This window comes from Neolamprologus multifasciatus, chromosome 17, assembly GCF_963576455.1.
Source record: "Neolamprologus multifasciatus chromosome 17, fNeoMul1.2, whole genome shotgun sequence".
NCBI classification, from domain to species: domain Eukaryota; kingdom Metazoa; phylum Chordata; class Actinopteri; order Cichliformes; family Cichlidae; genus Neolamprologus; species Neolamprologus multifasciatus.
The window spans coordinates 1,030,843-1,052,563 of record NC_140455.1 but is presented as its reverse complement, the minus strand read 5'-3'; the positions used below and the strand labels follow the sequence as shown (position 1 = coordinate 1,052,563).

The 21,721-nt window shown below is 41.8% G+C and overlaps 1 protein-coding gene across 1 annotated transcript; it reads left to right on the top strand.

Moving 5' to 3' along the window:
• The first annotated feature begins 190 nt into the window (after window positions 1-190).
• Window positions 191-21,286, top strand: fbh1 (F-box DNA helicase 1). The gene is made up of 21 exons (XM_085137961.1): window positions 191-663; window positions 932-1,087; window positions 1,657-2,285; window positions 2,375-2,508; window positions 2,837-2,984; window positions 3,079-3,260; window positions 3,349-3,423; window positions 6,552-6,643; window positions 7,184-7,352; window positions 7,432-7,651; window positions 7,752-7,839; window positions 7,927-8,022; window positions 8,137-8,273; window positions 10,128-10,224; window positions 10,372-10,538; window positions 10,683-10,779; window positions 11,717-11,914; window positions 14,002-14,127; window positions 14,271-14,377; window positions 17,468-17,602; window positions 17,689-21,286. Exons 1-21 carry the CDS (start codon window positions 645-647, stop codon window positions 17,851-17,853), a joined length of 3,237 nt encoding a protein of 1,078 aa, XP_084994087.1. The 5' UTR covers window positions 191-644; the 3' UTR covers window positions 17,854-21,286.
• Window positions 21,287-21,721: the final 435 nt, after the last annotated feature.

Here is a 21,721-nt window from a genome sequence, read left to right as displayed (position 1 = left end):
ATTCTCATAAGAAACATGGCTGTCATTTCAAATAAGATCAGAGAATGTGTAAATGAGTTCTATCTGTTATGTTAAGGGTCTACTAATCAAATCAGTTTGTCATTTAAATAAGAGGATAATCTTTTATATTTTAGTTTTTAAATTAATTACATTAATCTTTCTTGCTCACTTTTGCAAAAACTTTGTGGCATCTGGATCAAGCCATTGGAAAAACTTGAACTTCGCTCGATGTCACAAAATGCGAATTTCAGCTTTCCAGTAGGTGGCGATGATGCGCCTTTCAAGTTGGTTTGAGATTCAAAGAAGAACAAACCGACCAATTACACCAGACCTGCAACTTCAGAAGCTTTCCTCGAAAACAAAAACATACATGCACGTTTTCTCCAATGAATCCCTGTTAACGTTAAATTAGTCCGCTTACATTTAGGAGAAGTCGCGTTTTTAAAGTAGTTTTTTTGCATTAGCAGCACTTCTGGGAGAAGTAGTGCTAATGTTAGCAGGCACACACGGGCTAGCAGTGATCGTTTGTGGACGTTAGCTTGGACGGTTCGGGTGTATTTTCTGGGGCTGTTCGTGTGTAAAGACTTCTCTACGTGAAATTATGGGGCTTTGTTACTGAAAGATTGTAGGTGTAGCAGCAGAAAATGGAGGTGTCTGTTAAAGGTAAGTTCAGGATTTAAAGCTAAGTACACTGTATGTACTCATGTACTACTTTTGAAATGCACGTATACGAAAAATAAAGTTTTAACGAGATTTTTTAGACTTGTTGCCATGTTTTATCCCACAAAACTGAATATAATCTTTAAAGGTAAACTAGTTAGCAAACCATTGTAGGCTGAAATCTAAGGAAAGGCTTACCCTGCATGCAGGATAATCCCAGTACTGTGATTTGAATTGTTCTGCCACCGCTGGATGTTGTGTGGTTTCCTAGGAAAGGCCAAGAGGAGGCACCTGAATGCAGAAGACTGTGATGGACTGGGACAAAGAGCAGTCCTCACCCGGCCTCACACCTTTAACCAGAGGATGGGCAACCGTGATCCGAACCGGGGGCTTTACCCCAGGACACCCACTAAGCGGCCAAAGTTTGGTAATGTGGTGTAAAGCTTTTATTACAGTGTGGTGTGAGAAAAGGAACACTGAGCATGTGACTTGGTAAATGTTAAATGGACTGGTTCTTATATAGCACTTTTCAACTCTATATGTGCTTTATATATAAGTGCTTTATACAACTAATTAATTCACCCAATCAAGCACTTTTAACTGTTAAGTGCTGACTGCTTAACAGACGACCTGCTCTACCACGTGAGCTACAGCCACCCCCAGCCAGACACAGTTTTTGTAGTGGACTGTAAACCAAGCAGTCAAGCTGTGATTGAAGTGCACTGCATTTAACTGTAAATTTAATGCAATTTTAAATATGAGACCCAAAGATATGTTGGAGCAAGTAAGGCTGAAAACCACCAATAAAACTATCAGAGATCAGCAAAGACTTTAGAATTTGATAAATCAACACTCAGCAGCTCAGTGACACCAAAAGAAATGAAAGAACCTCAGACAACCTCACTAAACTAAACCAATGATTTATGGATGTATTTTTTGCCTTTTGACAAAAAGTCGAAGGAATCAGATTATAAATCTTTGTCCTTTTTCTCTTAGCACCTGCCACAGGAAGTCCTTCTGGGAGACAGAAGGGCATCAATGAATTTTTTTCTGTGGCGAGAGTCCTCAGCTCCAGTCCGCACAAATCCTCCCTGCCTTCCACCTCCAAGGAAGAGCCAAGAGCTGCAGAAGAAGAGGAGGATGAGGATGAGGATGAGGATATCAGCCTGTTGGCTGTACCTTTGGCACCACAGCTCAGGGTAAAAGAGGAGGAGGAGATCGATGACAGTCTTTTAGCTGCTGTGATGATGCCAGAGCCTGAGGCAGGCGAGGAGGAGGAGATTGACGATGCCAGCCTGTTGGCTGTTGAGATGATGCCGCAGTCTAAGGTGAAGGTAGAGCAGCAGGTGGATTATCTGGAGGGAATGACGGCTGAGATGTTTGGGAATGATGATGAATTTGACCAGTGTGACAGTGATAATGAAGAAGAGGAGGTGGAGGCCCTTCCCGATGCCCACTTTGGCCTCCTGGGCAGCAGAAGCGGCTTGCTGAAACCCCAGGGCTGCATGGACGACCTTCCAGAGGAGGTGCTGAGAGAGGTGCTGTGCCTCCTACCTGCCCAGGACCTCTACCTCAATGTCAGGCTCGTTTGCCATCGCTGGAGGAACATCGTCCAGGACAGCACGGTAAGATGACACCAAACAACAATCGCAAAATGAAAATGAGCACGTGGAGCGAAATGTCAAAGTCATGTTGGATGTGCTTCTCTTCACAGTTTGTGCCTTTCAAGAAACAATACTATCGCTACATGATGAGAGAGAGGCATACAGAGATGGAGGTCTGCTCCATCCTGAGGAACAGCGGTATAGGGCCAGCACCTTCAGAGCACAGCATACGAAAGCTAGTTGTGTAAGTTACTTTCTTTAATAAGAAAAATTACAAAACAGTTGAAGTTCTTGTAAAATATCCACCACACGAAGTCTCGCCTAGAACTGCAGAAAATTATTCATGTATTTCTGGTTAATATGATTCTAATATGACTGTTTCTGATCTGACTGGGAAGGTTGGTTTGGGAAGTGATGCAAGTCTCTCCTGTATACGAGTTGCTGTGGCCACCCTCGCTGTAAAAAACAAAAGTGTAAATAAGCTGATCTCACATTGTGTGTGACTGGAATTTGATATCAATTTCTCATTTTTAAAATGTCACTTTGTGTGTTTGTGTTGTCTTTATTATCAGTTTAATGGCTCAGCATAAGGTTGGAGAGCGCTTGAGGCCAGATGACGTTCTGGAGCGTGTAAAGAAACATCGCCTTTTCCCTCAGGCTGAGGCCTCCATCAGACTGCGTATTTCTGATGTTCAGAAGCACTTTAACCTTGGAATTACTGTATGACTCACTCATTAATACATAAAAAATGCCATGTGATCATATAGAGACAATCTGAGTTTTAAAGTGTGTCCACAATGGATCTGATTTCCAGGGTCCTAACCCGTATGCAGCCATGGCTGTCATACTGATCCTGAGTGAGGGTGTTGGTGATGTGCAGGCCTTGGTGTCTCTGCTCACGGGCTGCATGTCACACTCGGCCATCACAGAGTACCTCTGCCACATGGCCATGATGCTGCTCGCTTTAGAAAGGAACAAAGTCACTGTCAGTAACAGGTAAGATGAATAACGAGTAGCAATCCGGATTTCTGTTCTCATCATTCGTCACACTGTTTGTTTGTTTTTCTTTTTTCTGCCTGCTCAGGTTGCATTACAACATTTACTATGTGCTCCACCTGATGGAGAATGGCCCCTTCCCTGTCAGCTCTCCACAGAGCAGGTGAGGTCAAAATATGTTAGTTCTGTAATACTGATACAGGGACGCTAAATATCGATATTTTATTCAGTGAATTAAAATACTTTGGGAAGACTGATGAAGAGCGGCTCAGCAAGCTTTCTTTCTGTATGTGATTTGAAGCGTTTCTCTTGTTGTTGCAAGAATTTATTCCAACTGATCCTATATTTCTCAGCAGTTTCAGTCAGCTTGTTTATCCTGAGGGAAATTCTTTTGTTGCAAACATGCTCAATGCAACAAGAGAAAAAATGAGCGCAGATAAAATAAAATAACATAACTATCACTACAAGTAATTATGACAAGTGACATAATGTTAGTGCAATGAATAAAGAGAGTAGCAGCATATGATGGGGGATGAAACAAACATTCAGTAACATACAGGTGAATAATATTGCACAATCTGAGTGAGAACAAAATACAATCATATTAATCCTAGAAAATCATCTACCGATGAAAGAAGAGCTGCACAGTCTTATTGCTTCCTGTGGTGGTCAGTTCTGCATTCAGATTTTTTCTACGTGTGCTCCGATGGCCCATCATGGAGGCGTAGAAGGGTTGTCCATGATACTGAGACGCTTTTCTAGCATTCTCCTCTCAGACACCTCCACCAGGTTCTCCAGTCTGACACCCAGGACAGAACCAGCCTTTTTAACCTGGTTGTTCAGCCTGTTGCCATCAGCTGTCTTCACCCCACTGCCGCAGCACAAAGCTGCAAAGAACACAACATTCTCCACCACAGAGTGATAGAACTTGGTAAATATTTTCCTACAAACATTAAAGGACCTGAGCTGCCTCAGTAGGAAAAGCCAGCTCTGGCCTTTCTTGAAGACAGCTTCTGTGTTCTTGGACCGTCCAGTTTACAGTCAGTGTGTACCCCCAGATACCGGTAGTCCTCAACTACCTCCACAACAGCCCCTCTGATGGTTACAGGGGTAGGAGGAGGCGCATGCTTCCTAAAGTCGACAATCAGTTCCTTTGTCTTTGCGATGTTAAGTTGGAAATGATTTAGCTCACACCACACAACAAAGCTGTCCACCACACTGTTGTATTCCTCCTCCTTTCTGCACATGACATGACTGAGACGTGTACCTGAAGTCAGACATGTAGAGGGTAAAGAGGAATGGTGATAGGACAGTCCCTGTGGCACTGCCGTGCTGCTTAGGATGTTATCCGAGTGGCAGCTCTTCAGCCAGACATGCTGTGGTCAATTTGTTAATCCAAGCTACCATTGATGCATCCACCTGCATTTTCTTGAGCTTATTGCCCAGCAGTGATGGACTGATTGTGTTAAAAGCATTCGAAGAACATGACCCTCACAATGCTCTCAACAATGTCCAGATGAGAATAAGCCTGGTCCAGCAGGTAGGTGATGGCGTCCTCCACGGCGATACGGGGTTGATAAGCAAACTTTAAGGAGTTCAGCCAAGGCTCCACCAGCAGATGCAGGCGAGTCTCTCCAGCGTCTTCATGACGTGTGAGGTCAGAGCCACTGGCTTGTAGTCACTGGGGATCGACGGGTTGATCTTTTTGGGGACAGGAACCAGGCAGGATGTCTTCCAGAGTGATGGGATCCTCTGCAGTTTCAGACTCATGTTAAAGATCTGATGTAGAGCTCTAGACAGCTGGGCAGCACAGCACCTGAGGGCCCTGGAACAGACACTATCAAGGCCAGCAGCTTTACTGGAGTGGAGTATGCACAGTTCCCTTTTGATGTCATCTGCTGAGAGGGACAAAGAGAGACAGGCTGAGGGAGCAGGAGAGGGGGGGGGGGAGGGGGGAAATGGAGAAGATGGGAAGAGCTGGGTGTGGGGACAGGAGATGCGGGGCAGTCAAACCTATTGAAGTGCAGATTTAGGTTGATTGCGCATTCAACATCCCCATCCATCCACACACCTCTCTTTTGTCTCAGGCCAGTAATGGCCCACATTCCCTTCCACACCTCCCTGGTATTGTTTTCTTGGAGTTTGCTTTCCAGCTTTCTTCTGAGGGACTTGTTTCCCTCAGCAATCTTGGCTTTAAGCTCCTTCTGCACACATTTCAACTGTTCTTTGTCACAGTTTCTGAAAAATCTCTTTTTCTTGTTTAGCGTAGCTTTGATATCTTTGGTTACCTAAGGTTGTTGTTGGGGAATCAATGAATGTTTTTTTGGGAACCACATTTTCCGCACAGAAGTTGCTATAATCTGTAACACAGCCAGTCAGATTGTCAATATTGTCCCTATGAGCATTACAGAGAACATCCCAGTCCGTTGCCTCAAAGCATCCCTGCAGAGTCTCTTCTGTCTTCTTTGTCCATCTTATAACAATTTTTGTGACTGCAGGTTGTCTCTGGATGATAGGTTTGTAAAAGGGCTGGAGGTGGACAAGGTTGTGATCAGCCCTGCCCAGGGGAGGGAGAGGATGGAGGTGTATGCCTCAGTAGCATTTGCATAAAACGGGTACAGTGTTTTATTGACTCTGGTTTTGCAGTCCACATATTGCTTGAATGTAGGTAAAACAGTAGAGAGATTTGTGTGGTTTAATCGCCCGTTACAGCCACAAAAGTGGATGGGCTTTGATTCAGGAGGTCTGCCGTCGCAGAGCTGATGACATCATATGCATGCGCCGCGTTAGCGTCAGGGGCGATGTAAACAATGATAATTATGACGAGGGAAAACTCTCAGAGTAGATAATACGGTCGAAGACCGATTGCTAACAGTTCAGTGTGTTTATTACGCACAGCCGTCCTCACCTTAACGTGACTAGAGGAACACCAGCGGTTGTTTACATAAAGAGCGAGTCCTCCTCCCCTTATACCGTCATAATTACTTGCAAGTTGCTTAAACCTTCCTTGATGGAAGTTCAGTCCTTTTTTTTTCTGGATCTAATCATGTTTCAGCTCATGATGTTTAACTGTCTTAACAGGGATTCAAACTGCAGACCAAACTAATTCACTGCAGACCATTTTTTTCTGATTGATTTTTGCTTATTCACATAATAAACTAACAGCCAGTGTGATTTTCTTTTTTCTGAACTTGTATATGTAATATTCAGCAGACATTTAAATAATTAGAGCTGGACTGATGCTTGAGGAGTTTTAGCACTTTTTTTGTTTGTTTCTGGTGTCTCTGCTAGGCGGCCCCAGATTCTCCTCACGCAAGAACAGCAGCAGATCCTCAGCCACAATATCCAGGATGACCACGTGGTTAAGATAATAGCATTTGCAGGTACAGTAAAGAAGTTGAATTGGAGACAGTGCCCTTACATGAATCTTTTAGGTCAGCCAGAGTATGTGTCACTGGCCAGTGGATTGAATGTTTATGGAAGAACAACACTGCAATGTCCATTTTTATTAACTTTTCCCATTCGTTCCCATTGCATGTACTGTCTGCACTAAGTACGTTTAATGCTATAGGATTTGAGGCATCACCAGGGGGCGCTCTTTCTCCTTTATAACACCTTGGTAAAATGGGTCTAATATGCTCATTTTTATACGCTCATTTCTTTATGTTATAGCTGTGGGATTGCCCTGGAGGAGCGTTACATGATTTCATGAAGCCTTTTAGCCTGAAATGAGCCGTTTAGCCTCCATTGTCTTTAAGGTTCTGCAGCAGACAGTGGTATAAAGATGCCGTCAGCCCGTAGGGAACATAGATGTAAAATATTAATCTTTTGTCATCACTGCAGCTTGTGTGATGTAGGCTACATTTGCAGATGACGGGTCTTTGTGCCGTAGCTTCATTAAAGGTCAGTGCTGTGTGACACAGGTACGGGGAAGACTACCACACTAGTGAAGTACGCTGAGCAGCGGCCGGACCTTCGCTTCCTTTATGTGGCCTTCAACAATTCTGTGGCTTCGGAGGCACGCCGCCGCTTCCCCGGGAACGTGGACTGCAAGACCGTCCACTCGTTGGCCTATAATGACGTAGGGAAGAGGTGAGAATCAGAGTTCTCAGATGCTCGTGATGGCAGGCCTTCATTTTAATACTATCGTGCTCTCTTCTCTCCCTTTCAGATACAAATTCCGTGACAAGCTGACCTTTAACATGAAGGCTTTCGCCATCAGTTCTGTTCTTCCCAAAGGCCGCGGTGGCTTCACCAAGGCCAAAGTGGTTATGACAACCCTCAATGCCTTTATGGCTTCTACAGATGAAACCATCACTATAAGACATGTTCCCAACTCTCGTGTGACTAAAAACAACTTCCGCAAGGATATAGATCACGATGAAAAACTGGTACAAACGTTTTAAAGTATATAAAAGATCGGCACTGTACCTATGAAGTAAATTATTATGAAGCTACATCTAAAGTGTGTTTTATGTTATCATGTTTCAGTTGGTCGTCCGTGATGCACAGAGAATCTGGAAAAAAATGAAGGATCTGAATGAGAAGTCAAAAGATGCCTATTACATGACCCACGATGGTACGCCAACTGTGAAATAAAATATAATTAAGTTTACTATGTTGTGTAAAGAAATGATGGAGGATCACTGGAACATTTCATTCCCAGGTTACCTAAAGTTATGGCAGCTCCAAGACCCAAAGCCTTGCCTGTCGGGTGCATACAATGCTCTTTTCATTGATGAAGCACAGGACTGCACTCCCGGTACTGAAATACTCCCACAGGCTCACATGTTTGCAGAAAAGCAAATCCTTGACGATTTAGCTCAGCTTTTATGCTTTCATGTTGTCCACTGACTGTTGTTTTGTTTTGTTTCAGCCATCATGGATGTGCTGCTGTCTCAGAGCTGTGGGAAAATCCTGGTTGGCGATCCTCATCAGCAGATCTACACCTTCAGAGGAGCTGTTAATGCCTTGAATGTTGTTGAACACACCCACATCTATTACCTCACCCAGGTACACACAACTACCCAAACACACCGAGGTAAACGTGGACAGAAAATGTTATTTAGCATCACATGTGTCAAAGTTGACAAATACAGCAAAAGAAGAAAGATACACTATACTGCCAAAAGTATTCACTCACCCATCTACATCATTGAATTCAGGTGTTCCAGTCACTTCCATGACCACAGGTGGATAAAATCACCCAGGGATGCAGACTGCTTCTATAAACATTTGTGATAGAATCGCTCTCAAGAGCTCAGTGAATTCCAGTGTGGTACCGTGATAGGATGCCACATGTTCCTCGCTACTAAATATTCCACAGTCAGATGTTAGTGATATTATAACAAAGGGGAAACGATTGAGAATGACAGCGACACAACCATGAGATGGTAGGCCGCATAAAATCACAGAACGAGGTCAGCAGATGCCGAGGCCAATAGTGTGCAGAGGCTTTCTGAAAAATCAATCGCCCCAGACCTCCAAAGTTCATGTAGGCTTCAGATTAGCTCAAGAGCGGTGGGTATAGAGCAGTGGTTCTTAACCTGGGTTCGATCGAACCCTAGGGGTTCGGCAGAGCCTCCACCGTGACATGCACGGCTCATTTTGTGCACCAATAAAAAACATATCTATGTCTTGAATTTGAAAAAAATCATATTTTATTTTTCACTAAAGAGGGGTTCAGTGAATGTGCATATAAAACTGGTGGGGTTCGGTACCTCCAACAAGGTTAAGAACCACTGGTATAGAGCTTCATGCCTGAGCAGCTGCATTCAAGCCTTGCATCATCAAGCGGAATGCAAAGCGTTGGATGCAGTGATGGTGTAGAGCACCACCACTGCATTGGCCCCTTAGCACTGAAAGGTACCCTTAACGCTTCAGCATACCAAAACATGTTGCACAACTTCATGCTCCCAACTCTGCGGGAACAGTCTGACCTCAAATGTGCTTTTGGAATAATGATCAAAAAGAATGTTTTTGTTCCCATAAACACACTCCTACATCTTGTAGAAAGCTTTCCCAGAAGAGTTGAGCTGTTGAAGTTGGAGGCATCAGATCCAGTCTGGTGACATGTAAACAAAGCTTAAACTCAGCTTTTTGGCATTCGGTTTTCATTTTAGCACAGTGCGACCACACCGGCAGTTTCCTTTGACGTGTTGTCAGTCAGTTTGGAGTTCCAAGGAAAAGTTAAAACCTTAAATCTAGCAGTAGATAATATTAGCTAGTAGCTTATAGTCATGCACATCAGCAGTTACAATGCACATCAGGTTGCAGTTGAAGAAGATTAAAGCACATGTGACCATCTCACTCATTCAGCTTAAACGTGGGAGATTGCAGCTCCACTTGGGATGATTCTTCCAAATATTCCAGCAGGAATTATGATGTCACTAAGAAAAACTGCTATCAGTTTCAAGTAGCATGTTATCTTCACTTAACCTGCTTATGTTGGCGTGTGTCAAGTAGCTGACTGACGCCTGCAAGCAGGAAGACAACTGCCTCGTGTGCATCTTTTCCTCCTCTCACCCTAAATAAATCGGTCACAGCAGATGGCCCCGCCCCTCCCTGAGCCTGGTTCTGCCGGAGGTTTCTTCTTGTTAAAAGGGAGTTTTTCCTTCCCACTGTCGCCAAGTACTTGCTCATGTCGTATGATTATTGGGGTTTTCTCTGTGTTATTGTAGGGTCTTTACCTTCAAATGGTGACTGTTGTTGTGATTTGGTGCTGTATAAATAAAATTGCATGTTATAAAGTTTGCAGTTATACTTTCCCTGCTCTTCAACTGTAAATGTCTTTATAAAAAAAGGATCAAGCATGTATAATCCTTTTTGCCCCTATTATTAAACCTTCATGCTATTCATGTTGTCCAGAGCTTTCGATTTGGTGCTGAGATCGCCTATGTGGGTGCCACCATCCTCAAAGTTTGCAAGGGAGTTCAGAAAATTCTTGTCGGAGGAAACCAGAAGGGTAAACTTCTCCAATGTTTGGGGTTTTTTTCACATTTTTTAATTTTGTGTTTGTAAAAATGTAAAAAAATTGTGGTTTTTCAGAACCAGTTTCAGTTTTTTAAAGACTTGAGCATAATTGATTTTGACTGTTTTGTTTATTCTGCAGGCGGGGTGTGTGACAATGCTGCAGACAGAGTCGTTGAGGCTGTGGGGGCAGGTGCGTGCCAAAGCCGAGGGAAGACAGCCATCTTATCTAGGTGCAATTTCGGCGTGTTTAGTGAAGCCGTTCGACTTACAGATGCAAATCCCAGCTGCAGGCTCCACTTCATCGGCGTGAGTGTGTATCCACATATAATTATACGAAGGGATGCGTTACGTTGCGGGTCAAATTTGATCAAAAATTAAGACTTTATAATGTTTGTTATCAATGTATGTAACGTATAGAAATCAGTATGTGATATTGATATTTTCCCTCAGGATATAAAGAACATCGGGCTGGACCGTATCATGGATGTATGGCACCTGCTGCAGCAAACAGGGCAGCAGCTCCAAGAAGGAGAACGAAGACCTCACTGTAAGAATAAAATGATAATTTCCCATAGCATGAGACTATTGTGACAGGAGTATATTTGTGGTATATTTGCTTTGCCAAATAAATAAATTGTATGCATGTTTTGATCCATCTGCTCTCTTTCAAACTGCATTGAGCAATGATGCTCCCTGTTCTGCACTTTTTACACCATCTGCTCCATCTTCTGATTGGAGGGGCTCTATAGGTTGCCATTGATACCAGAGCCGAACATATCTTACCAGCCACTGTTAGATTGTGGGGACTGAAGGTGGCTGTTTAGCAGCAACTTTCAAAATCCTAATAATCATATTGTTGCTTTGTTTAGGGGAAGAACAAAAAGTAAATAACAAAGTGTATCTCTGGCCCATGAAAAGAAAGTTTTTATTCTGTAATTATAATTTATTTCCTGTAGTTAAAAGGTTTATATTAGGCTTTTAGTGCTTTCAACTGCTTTGTTTGTGTAGGTTCTCAGTCATCCAGGTCAGGCGCTTAACTTGAAGGTAATGGGATTCATTTTTTAGGTTTCCAAAGACGTTTCACTTCTCATCTGAAAAGTTTTGCTCAGTTCAAAAGATTTGGTGGGGAGTCTGGTTCTCAAGCACTTTCATTTACTGTTTGTTTAAAAAAACTCTTGAAAAGTTCCCAAATGTGTTTTGGAAGTTCAGGTATTCAAAGATCCATGAGGTAACATCTTTCCTCTGATCATGATCCAAATATTAAAGATGTCCACAAAGTCCCTAACCCTGCAGTGATAATCAACCTTATTCATACTCCTTCTTTTAACCATGATCAGAACATATTTAATAATCTCTTTATTTCAACGTCCATTGTTCTGTGCTGTGTTATTGCTCTAGTTTTACAAATGAAGTAAAAAAAGGAAAAACAGCGTTTCAAAGAACTCAAACTTCAGACACTAATGTTGAACTTTCTCTGCTTTCAGACATCAGGGACCCCCTGATCCGCTCGTTCGCCTCTCGTCGAAGTGAGAATCCCTTCTTTGCTTTCAAAAAATATGTTGAACAAACAGAAGATAATGAACTCCAAGCAAAGGTGACAATCGTGGAAAAGTATCGGAAACGAATCCCCGAGCTGGTGTCAAGACTGAAGGCCTGTTCTGAAAACGACTTATGCAATGCAGGTACACACACACACACACTGCATTATCCACAAAGAAGCCTGGAAAAATAATAAATAAAGTGACTCCAGTTACTAAAAAGAATTTAATTTATTTATTTTTAACCTTTATTTAACCAGGAAGATCTCATTGAGATTAAAAACCTCTTTTTCAAGGGAGACCTGGCAAAGATAGAAACACTTATCCCTTTCCTCAAATAAGGATGCAAAATGTCTTTTTGGGTATCAAAAACGGGATTGATTTTAGAAGTTAAAATAATTTTGTGTTTGCTGAAAAATGAAGAAACGGCAGCTCAGTGTTTTTTCCTGATTCTTGCTTGTTTCTTTAGGTTTTACTCAAAACCTGGATTTTGTATTTCCGTTTAGAACATAGTAGGATACGATGTAACTGTACAATAGTGAGGAATATCGTGTCGTGGGAGGAAAAAAGACAACTTCTGCTTTCTACATGGTGCTATTTTAACCACACTTATAAAAATCCCCTTCAGATTTTTGCATGCAGCCAGATTCAAATGTTTATACAGCATTTCTGGGGAATTCAAACAAGCATAAACATCCATTACTTCATTTTAAGCTATTCTTGAATTTGCTTGTGTTTGTTGTCCATTTGAAAGCTCTGCTTCCAGTTCCACTTCAGTTTTTGGCTCATGATGACATAACATAATCACAGACTTGCTTCAGATTTGTCAGCTGCACATACATGATGTAAACCTCCTGTTAGCGACGTAGACCAGTAAATTGAGAGCTTCGCTTTTACACTCAGCTCTTTCTTCATCATGATGGACCAGTACAGCATCAGCATCACTGCAGCTGCAGCACCAATCCGTCTGTCGAACTCCCGCTCTCTTCTTCCATCATTCGTGAACAAGACCCTGAGATATTTAAACTCCTCCACTTGGGGCAGAAACTCGTCCCTAACCTGGAGTGGGCGCTGCACCCTTTTCCGGCTGAGGACTATGACCTCAGATTTGGAGGACACAATGTATCCATTTTCTGATGGGTACATTGGGACTTCTTTCATGTGGTTGTCATGTTTAAACAATCCTCAGCTGTTGATAATGGACCCAAAGGTGCGTCAAGAAAATCCTCCCTATATCACTACACTTCTAGTACCCACAGCCTCAATGCACAAAAGTTTATTCTATTCATCTGGATGTAGCATTTTCAGTGAGAGAAACGTTGTGTCACTCATCCAAGTGACTTCTTCAGTCTCAGCTCACTGCGGGTTTCCCCAATCTTATAAAAAGTACAGTTGCAGTCACTTGGATGAGTGAAGAAACGTTTCTCGCACTGAGAACGCTACGTCCAGAAGAACAGAATCAACTTTTTGGGATTTACTTATCTGGATGACTGAGCATGAATCAAGACACAGCCTGAATGGTTGACAGAAGGCAGGATGGATCCTTTCATGTTTAAACTGGCAAACTGACTCTCGGCTCTTATTTTATCCTGCTGCACCTTTGATTTGGGTCAGTTCTGCACAGTTCCTTTCTTTAACTGCATGTACATGTGAAAGCTCCTGAAATATGAATCTGCATCCAATACAAACTTCTTCTACCCTGGTTTGTTGTGTTACTCCATCACAGTAAAATACGGTGGATTTGTTCTAAATAATTTGAAGATGATTCCAAATCCCTTTGCTGACTCATTAACATTAACCTTATAGTGATGTCTATAAATCTTCTCATGATGACTTCATGCGTCATGCCAGGGGCTTAAATGACGTGGATGACAGCTATCACTATAACCACTGCCGACACTCAGTAATTTTTCTATGTGTTTAATAATTTTTTATTTAATTTGATGCTGATTTGTTGAAATTGGAACAAGCACCAGGAAGTGAAGCAAGAGAAAAAAAGCAGGGGACTCGTCGTCTTCTTACTCAGTGACAGTCTTTGTCTCTCAAACCTCACCATCAGCAACTATAGACTATTTATTTTATTGTTATGGAGATGTTCACATGAGCTGGAACATCTTTTCTTTTGTCTCTTTTTTCTTTCAGGATTAGATAGATGACTTTAATTGTCTGTAGGATGGAGTCTTTCTTTTAATGAGTGTTGTTTTTCTGCTCTGTTCTGGCTCTCCTTCCAGACTTCATAGTTGGAACTGTCCATAAGTCTAAAGGTCTGGAGTTTGACACCGTGATGGTCACTGATGACTTTGTCAAGGTTCCCTGTTCTAAGCACAACCTGCGCCACAGTCCTGAATTCTCATTTGGTATGTTATGTTTTTTGGGTTGTTGTTTTTTTCTTGGACCTTTTTGTCATGAGAGGCATGAAGCACGTCTAGTAAGGAGGATGATTTCTACCTGAAAGCGGGAATGTTGTTTAACTGTTGTTGTTTCTCCCCCCGACACACAGCTAAAATTCCTGACGATGAGTGGAACCTGCTGTACGTGGCTGTCACTCGTGCCAAAACGACTCTCATCATCACAAAAAACATCCAGCGCATCATCACAATGGCTGGGGTACGAAACTCTCACACTGTGCATCTCACTTCTTATCCTGTCGCTGTGCAGTTTCAGTAACGCCTTCACATGTAAACCTCATAATGGCATCAAAACAACACGGTCATGAGAATAGATGCACTTCATTTAAACCAAACCTTGAGAAATGACTGTCACAGCAGTTACAGCATTAAACACAACCTGGAGCACATTTGAAAGAATGAAGAAATGAGAAAATTCAAAGAACGAAAAAAAGCTGCCCCTTGCTCTGAACTCAGGACCCGCCCAGCTTCACGTTGTCAATCCTTTCACCTGTTGTCTTTTGAAGCCACACAGTGTGGTTGACTTCCTAGTTTCAGATTACTGCAATGCTGCTTCTCCCTTACTGTGTGTCCCGTAATTTCCAGTAAGTGGTACTGAGGGTGGTTTGGATCCATGTGTTTTCCATTATGATTCAAAGACAGAATTTCCTCCAAAAAACACATGGCTGTACAGTATTCAGGACAAAGAGGTATTTCTTTGCAGTAACATGACCAGGTTCGCATGACTTTCAGTCCAAAAATGTATGAATCCCTCTGCTGCCTTCCGGACTGAAAAACCCCAAAGCCAGGTTGAAGCCAGAATGTGGCCGGGAAGTTTAAATGCAGCTCCAGCTCCATGAAACAAATACAGTTGTGCTGGAAGTTTCCATACACTCATCATGGGCATGACTGTCATAATTATGTGGGTCTTTTTGGGGGGATTTCTTTGAACTATTCTTTTTCCAAGGTGGAATGATTACACAGCAGATATTTTTAATGACTTCCAAAAACAAGAATTGGAAAAATTAAATGGAGAATTGTAGATTTACAAAATTTGGTCATGTCTTTCTGAGCGATTTCTTAAAATCTGTACGCAAGTACAAGATATTCGGATGGGTCACTCCTTTCAGGATCTGGAAGACGACCCAAGCTGATTACAGGATTTATTCCAGGCAGCAGAACTTTCAGTGTGAAAATAAAAAGAAGAAGAAGGGAAAAAGCAAAAAAAAAAGAAGCAATGAAGTAGAACAGCGACTGCTATAACAAGCAGCTGTGCCAACAATTTTAAAAAAAATCAGTTTTTCTTGGCTGATTGTTTTATCTTTTTTTAATACCACTTCTTGACAGTGATCACTGACGGTATATACAAACACTAATCACCCTTTCCTCAATACAAAATATAAGAAGGTGCTCAGTGTTTCCCTTTTGTCAGAGGAAAAAAAAGACATGACTTGCTGGACACTGAAAGTTTTCCCTCCTTATCTTTTTTCCTGACTGTTTTTCCACTAGTTTAGCATTTGGCTAAGCTAGGGTCAGCATGAGGAGGTACCTGGGCCCTACAGAGGTTGCACAGGTAGTCCAACTCTTTCAGATGGGACATCAATGCATGTCTTTGCCAGAAGGTTTGCTGTGTCTCCCAGCACAGTCTGAAGAGCATGGAGGAGATTTCTAGGAGAGTTGTTACAAACGTGAAAGGGTGTGGAGAAACCATGGAGAACGCTGTGCTTCATCATCAAACGTGGCTGGTTTGGTGGTGCAAATTGAAACAGCCTTCACTTTGATTTTCACGGTGTCTTTAAATTCAGCCCTCTGTGGGATGATCATTTTCATTCCCATCAAATGATGTGACGTCCTTTTGTTATTTTGTTCCCATATCAGTATAGATATCCAGTATGATTTTTCTTCTCATTGATCTGATGTATTTTGAAAGCACTGTATTTGTTAATTAGCATTTCCAGTGACTCAAAGGACTTTGATTTTCAGCCCCTTCTTTTTCCAGTACAGCTAAACTAAAACGTTTTCTGTTTAGGGAGGTTTTATCAAGCTTTGATCTTTTGTAAACATAGACTGTTGCCTGAACTCCACGATAAAGTTTTCCCATTGTAAATGCAGCCCAGTCGGTGTACAGATGTTGGGAGCCGAGTCAGTGAGATCAGTTTTTGCAGAAAGCCAAACACAGTCTAAAACGCACACTCTAAAAGGAGCGGTGGACAAATTGCATGGCCATAATAGTCTGTTGTTGTCTTTTCTTTTTGCTTCTTGGGTGGTTGTTGGATTCTGTTTGGGGAGGGGTATGTGGTAATGACACCTTCACCTCAGTTTTTTTGAAAAAAAAAGTGCACACAGACTTTGAAACTTTGGTAACACAACAGCAATGAAGTTAATGCCGCCATCGCAAGTGCAGATTCTGATACGATAGCAGCTTTAAACAGTGAAGCAATCTCCCTGAAGCAAGAAGAAACAGAAATAGCTGATCATGTTTGCTCTGCTTTTATACTTCCTGTGTTTTCTCAAGTGGCTTTCACTTCTCTCTCTATAAATTACCACCAAAACTTATGGGCCCTGTATTGTTTGTTTTTCATGGAGTGTTGTTACCATGGTAATTTCAGTGTTCATCTGGAGGACGAACTGCACCCACTGCACCACCGTAGGGTCTCACCAAGAACTTCATCTCGATACCTAATGGGAGTCAGGGTGCTTTTGCCTAACCTGTAGAGGTCTGTGTGTCCCTCGATGGATATGTTTCCCAGACCATCAATGATCCACTACCAAACTGGTCACACTGAACAATGTTACAGGCAGCATAATGCTCTCCGTGGTTTCTCCAGACCCTTTCACGTCTGTTACGTGTGCTCAGGGTGAACCTGTTGTTATCACACAGGGCATCAGTGGTAGAACTGCCAATTCTGATATCATATGACAAATACCAATACCAGGCAGTGAACACAGGGCCCAGTAGAGGATGTTGGGTCCTTAAGCCACCCTCACGAAGGCTGTTTTAGATTGGATTGTTACTATGGGCATATATTCGTTTTGTTCTTGTACATAGTTAGACGATTCTTTTCATGTTCAGCCTCGTGAAACTCAAAAGCTAAAAGCCACATGTAGTTTGACATAGTTTAATGCTTTACGAGTGTCAGTGCACATCACAGCAACAGCTGGCTGACACGGGTGGGCTGGATTTGGCTCATGGGTTTGGTTTTTAGCGTGTGCACTCCCAGACTGTCTATCAAATGTCCTGCTCCTTGTATTCCAGGCGGTTTTATCCATATAAATGAAACTGTCTGCCATTTCTCACTGTTATCTCCAGGAGTACTTTTTTAGGTCAGAGATGCCCAGTTCCCTACTGAAGAGCGACCAGCCTCTCCCATGCTCCATCGCAAACTGTCCCAACTGCATCACCCCAGGCTCAGCCTTCATCATGTGCCGACAGCAGATGCGATGTGTAAGACCCTTCTTTGATGTAAAGGATAATATTATAATATAAGAATATTATTTAATTCTTATGTTTCTACTTTTGCCCTCCTGCAGACCGATGGGTTGTCTGAAGGCGGGCCGCTGTGTGAGAAGTGTGTGTGGACCCGCGTCGGGCCCATCGCCTTCCTCATGACCGAAGACGTGCTCTCAATGGCCGAAATCCCACAAAGACTCGACCTGCCGGTCCATCATGCATTTTTCCTGGAGCTTTTTTTCTAACTGCTCGTCTTTAAGTAGCTACAGTGATACGGTCGGGAAAATGGATCGAACCGCTCAAAGCAGGACACAGACAGCTGGGGTTAATGTTTAGTTAAACAGACCGACTACTGAAAAAGTATTTTGTCTGTTGTGATTATTTTTATACTTTTTGTATAATTTGTGTGACTTTGAATTAGAGAGTAGAGCCTCCAGCCTTGTGTGACTATTAAAAAAAGTTTTTTGTGCCACTAATCAAATCTGATTACATTTTAATAACAGAATAATTTGTAACTTTTTGCAGTTTTTAAGAATGGTCCTTGTTTGTAATCTCATTTGTTTCTCATTTTGTTTTGCTTTACAAGCCCATCTGGTTTGTGTTCAAAAGCAATGACCGATAATTATAACAGGAAACTTCAGTTTCTGTATTGTTTCATCATCAAGTTTACTTTTTAAACTTTGAAGTTAAACAACTTCCAGATGGCTGGTGGGGTGACAGAACAGAAATGTGTTTACATGCACTAGTCTTGACTGAAAAGCTGTACAAGTTCCTTGAGTTATGGAAAACAACAAAGACAGGAAGAGCAAATGTTACTTAATGACACAAAATGTTGACATATTTCAAGTGAGGTTACTGTGGAAGTGGTGTTATCAGTGTCCACTTCCTGCAGCCACTCAGCAGTCTGAGGTTCGTTGTGAGATAGGAGACTGCAGTGATCTTATTTGCAGAAAAAGAAAGCTGTAAGCGCACACTCAATACATTTAACACAACTTGTCAAACATGAGGCTTGGGGGGGCCAGAATCAGCCCACCAAAGACTCCCAACATGGCCCACTGGAAAGCTTTGGAAAATGTGAAGGTAGGTAGGTCGATTTTGGACTTGCACAGCTTTTACATACTGACAAAGACCTCAGGATCCATTCATATTGCACCAAAATAACTAAGTCATACATAAACATTTAAATGACAAAACACGATAGTTTTACTGCTCCACCCATCTTAAGGGTTTAGTCAGTCCCTCATTTAAACATCTAGCACTTACGCCCAAAATAATGCTACATATTTAGTCATGATTTGGATGTCAACCTGAAGCACCGCACAAACAACTTTTTTAGTTGCCATCATATAAAGGTCACAGTTACAAATGGAAACACCTGCTGTAATATTAACATTTTCCGTGATACTAAAGATATATATACAAAGAGGAGACTTTCAATTTCGATCTTTAGATTTTCTCAGGAAGAAGAGCAGGTGGTGCCACAAACATGTTTTGCCTTGTTTTTTTTTTACCTTTATACAGAAAACTTTGGCGTGCTGCTGAGCAAACTGAAATTATCTCTATAATCTATAATCTCTCTTGGTGGTTTTAACACAGGAAATCAGTAGCCTTGCAGACATATTGCATGCAAAGAAACACCTATGGTTGGCTGAAAAAAATATAGCAGATAAAAGAAGAAAAGGTACGTTTAAAAAAATCCATAATTAACATCCTAAGGCTACAAACATTTTTGCTTCAAATGCACTTATAGGGCCTCATTATGCAGAATCACGGATTGGCATGCAGACTGGACCACAGGGATCACACCACCAACCTACTGATTAGCTGATGACCTGTAATATCCACAAGGAGAGAAGAATTTTCTAAGGAGAAGAACTTTAACACACCACAGATTTCCGCTATCATCAGAGAGCCTTATTATAAACAAGCTGTCCCTAAATGCTTTTAGGTCATGACATGATGAGGAACAGGAGTGTAGGCTGATCACCTCCACCTTAGAGCAAGGGGAAAAGTGAGAGAAGACAAGAAAACCTTGAGAAGCCCAGACACTTACTAGATGTAAAAGTCTGGTACATTTCAGATTAATTATTTGCTAAATAAATCAAAGGATGCTGTTCTGTTTCTTGACTGGATATCAGTGGGGATAAACATTTGGCTGGTTCAATAAAGAAATCAACTGCTGGCTGTTTGAACAAATGTTTCTTAAAGATATGCAGCTCAGCAGGAAGAAATACCATCGCTTGATGATTTCATCAGTGTAACTCACAGATATGTTTATGCACAAGTAAGAGTTTGCCTCGAGGCAACATACCAGTTTGATCTGGTTTCGGTACCATCAGGGTAACAGCCCTGCGTCTGCTAATAGCGGAAGCAACAGTTTGTAAAAAGCATCCCAGTTTGTAAAAGGGCAGATGCTACAGCACCAGAGGCATGCTTGACCCAAAGGAATGTCATCATTAAACTTGGTTAAACTTCCTTTGCGCAATTCTTGAGATCTGTCAAGACAAAACTTCCATTTTTAGTGTCTTCAGATGTGCAATTGATTAATATCAAGCCAATCTGATTTGGATCTGGAGACCATTGCTTTCACAGAGGCTGCCAAAGACAAAAGCTTGACTACATGATGCACAAGCTGTTCTTATCTCATCACCTCAGTATTTGGATGTTATGCTCATGTTGCGTTATGCTAGCTGAAGAGAGAGACATCACTTCGATCTCGTCCCAAGGATTACGTATAGGCCTACACTCGAACCTATACCTGTTACACTGCTGAACACCTTCAATTTGCATGCATCTACTGAACTTTGAACTCCCACACTTTCTTGTGGAATCCCTTACACGTGTAGCTGTAATTGCTAGCGATTTTGAATAAATCTATCTGTGGTTTAATGAAATTCCTTTGAGGAATCTCTGGACATGGAGCATTTCTATCTGTAAGAAGCATCAACAAATCACAAAATAGAAGGAGCGCTCCACACACAGACAGGCAAAGGAAATATGAAAGAACAAATTTAAAAAATGACTAATCTTAGTTTTACTGAGCAGGGGGACAAATTTAGCTTATTTTGGTATTGAAACTTAACAGAACTTCAGATTAAACCTCAAGTTTGGTTAAACTATTTTAATGTCTCAGCCCAGGTGTGCTTGTTTTACTCTGAAAACTTCACTCATTATGAATGTTTACTACCTCAGGGTTCTGTTGGGTTCCAGTTAACAGGATGTGGCCATGACATTGCCTACCTTTATCAACATCTAACTTTGATACAGATTAGTTGGCACTATTTGAATGCTTTACCAGGCGTTGTTGACTCTGTGATGGTAAAATGCTTCTGCTCTGCATCACATAACAGATGGAAGCAGGGCCGTGCAGAGAGGTTTAAAGGGGCACATTGAGCCAGGCTGAATAACAACAACACACATTCATCAAGAATCTAATATGGGCAACAAGGCAAAGAAAACGTAGCCGATGTTTTACCTGATGGGTACAATGTTGCTGTTGAGGGGTTGCTGTGGATAGTGCTGGCGGGCAGGGCTGTGTTGATATGAGACTGTAGACATTAAAAAGTCCATAGGAGAGATGGTAGCTGATTAAACAAGTGTCATGAGATAATAACAAAATGCAAAGATTGGTGACAGCGCTTGGAACCATAAGGCAACAAAAAACTGTGAGAAATAAACTCGGCTCTGCCTGTGAATCACTCTTTGCTTCTCTTCTTCCTTCCATCCCATCATTTCATATATCACTCTCCACTTGCTGTCTATCTGAGAACAAGGCACAACTTGCTATTGCAATAAACTATAATTTAATTATCCACACCTAACAACTCTTGCACTTAATCTATAATAAAATGATGACAGAAAAATGTTATAGCACTGCCTTTAGTAGCCTCACACAGCTCCTACTGTTTCCTCCTCATGTCCTCTCCCATGCTATAGTATAGTTTTTTTAAAAATCCATCTAAATAAAACACACACATGCACGCACACACAGTGACATTTTAGACCTTCTTCAGAATACTGTATACACTATGGGCATCATGGTGCTGATCCAGAATCCTTACATTATTATTTATTACTAGAGCTACAATAATAAAGCAATGAGGAGGGGGAAAT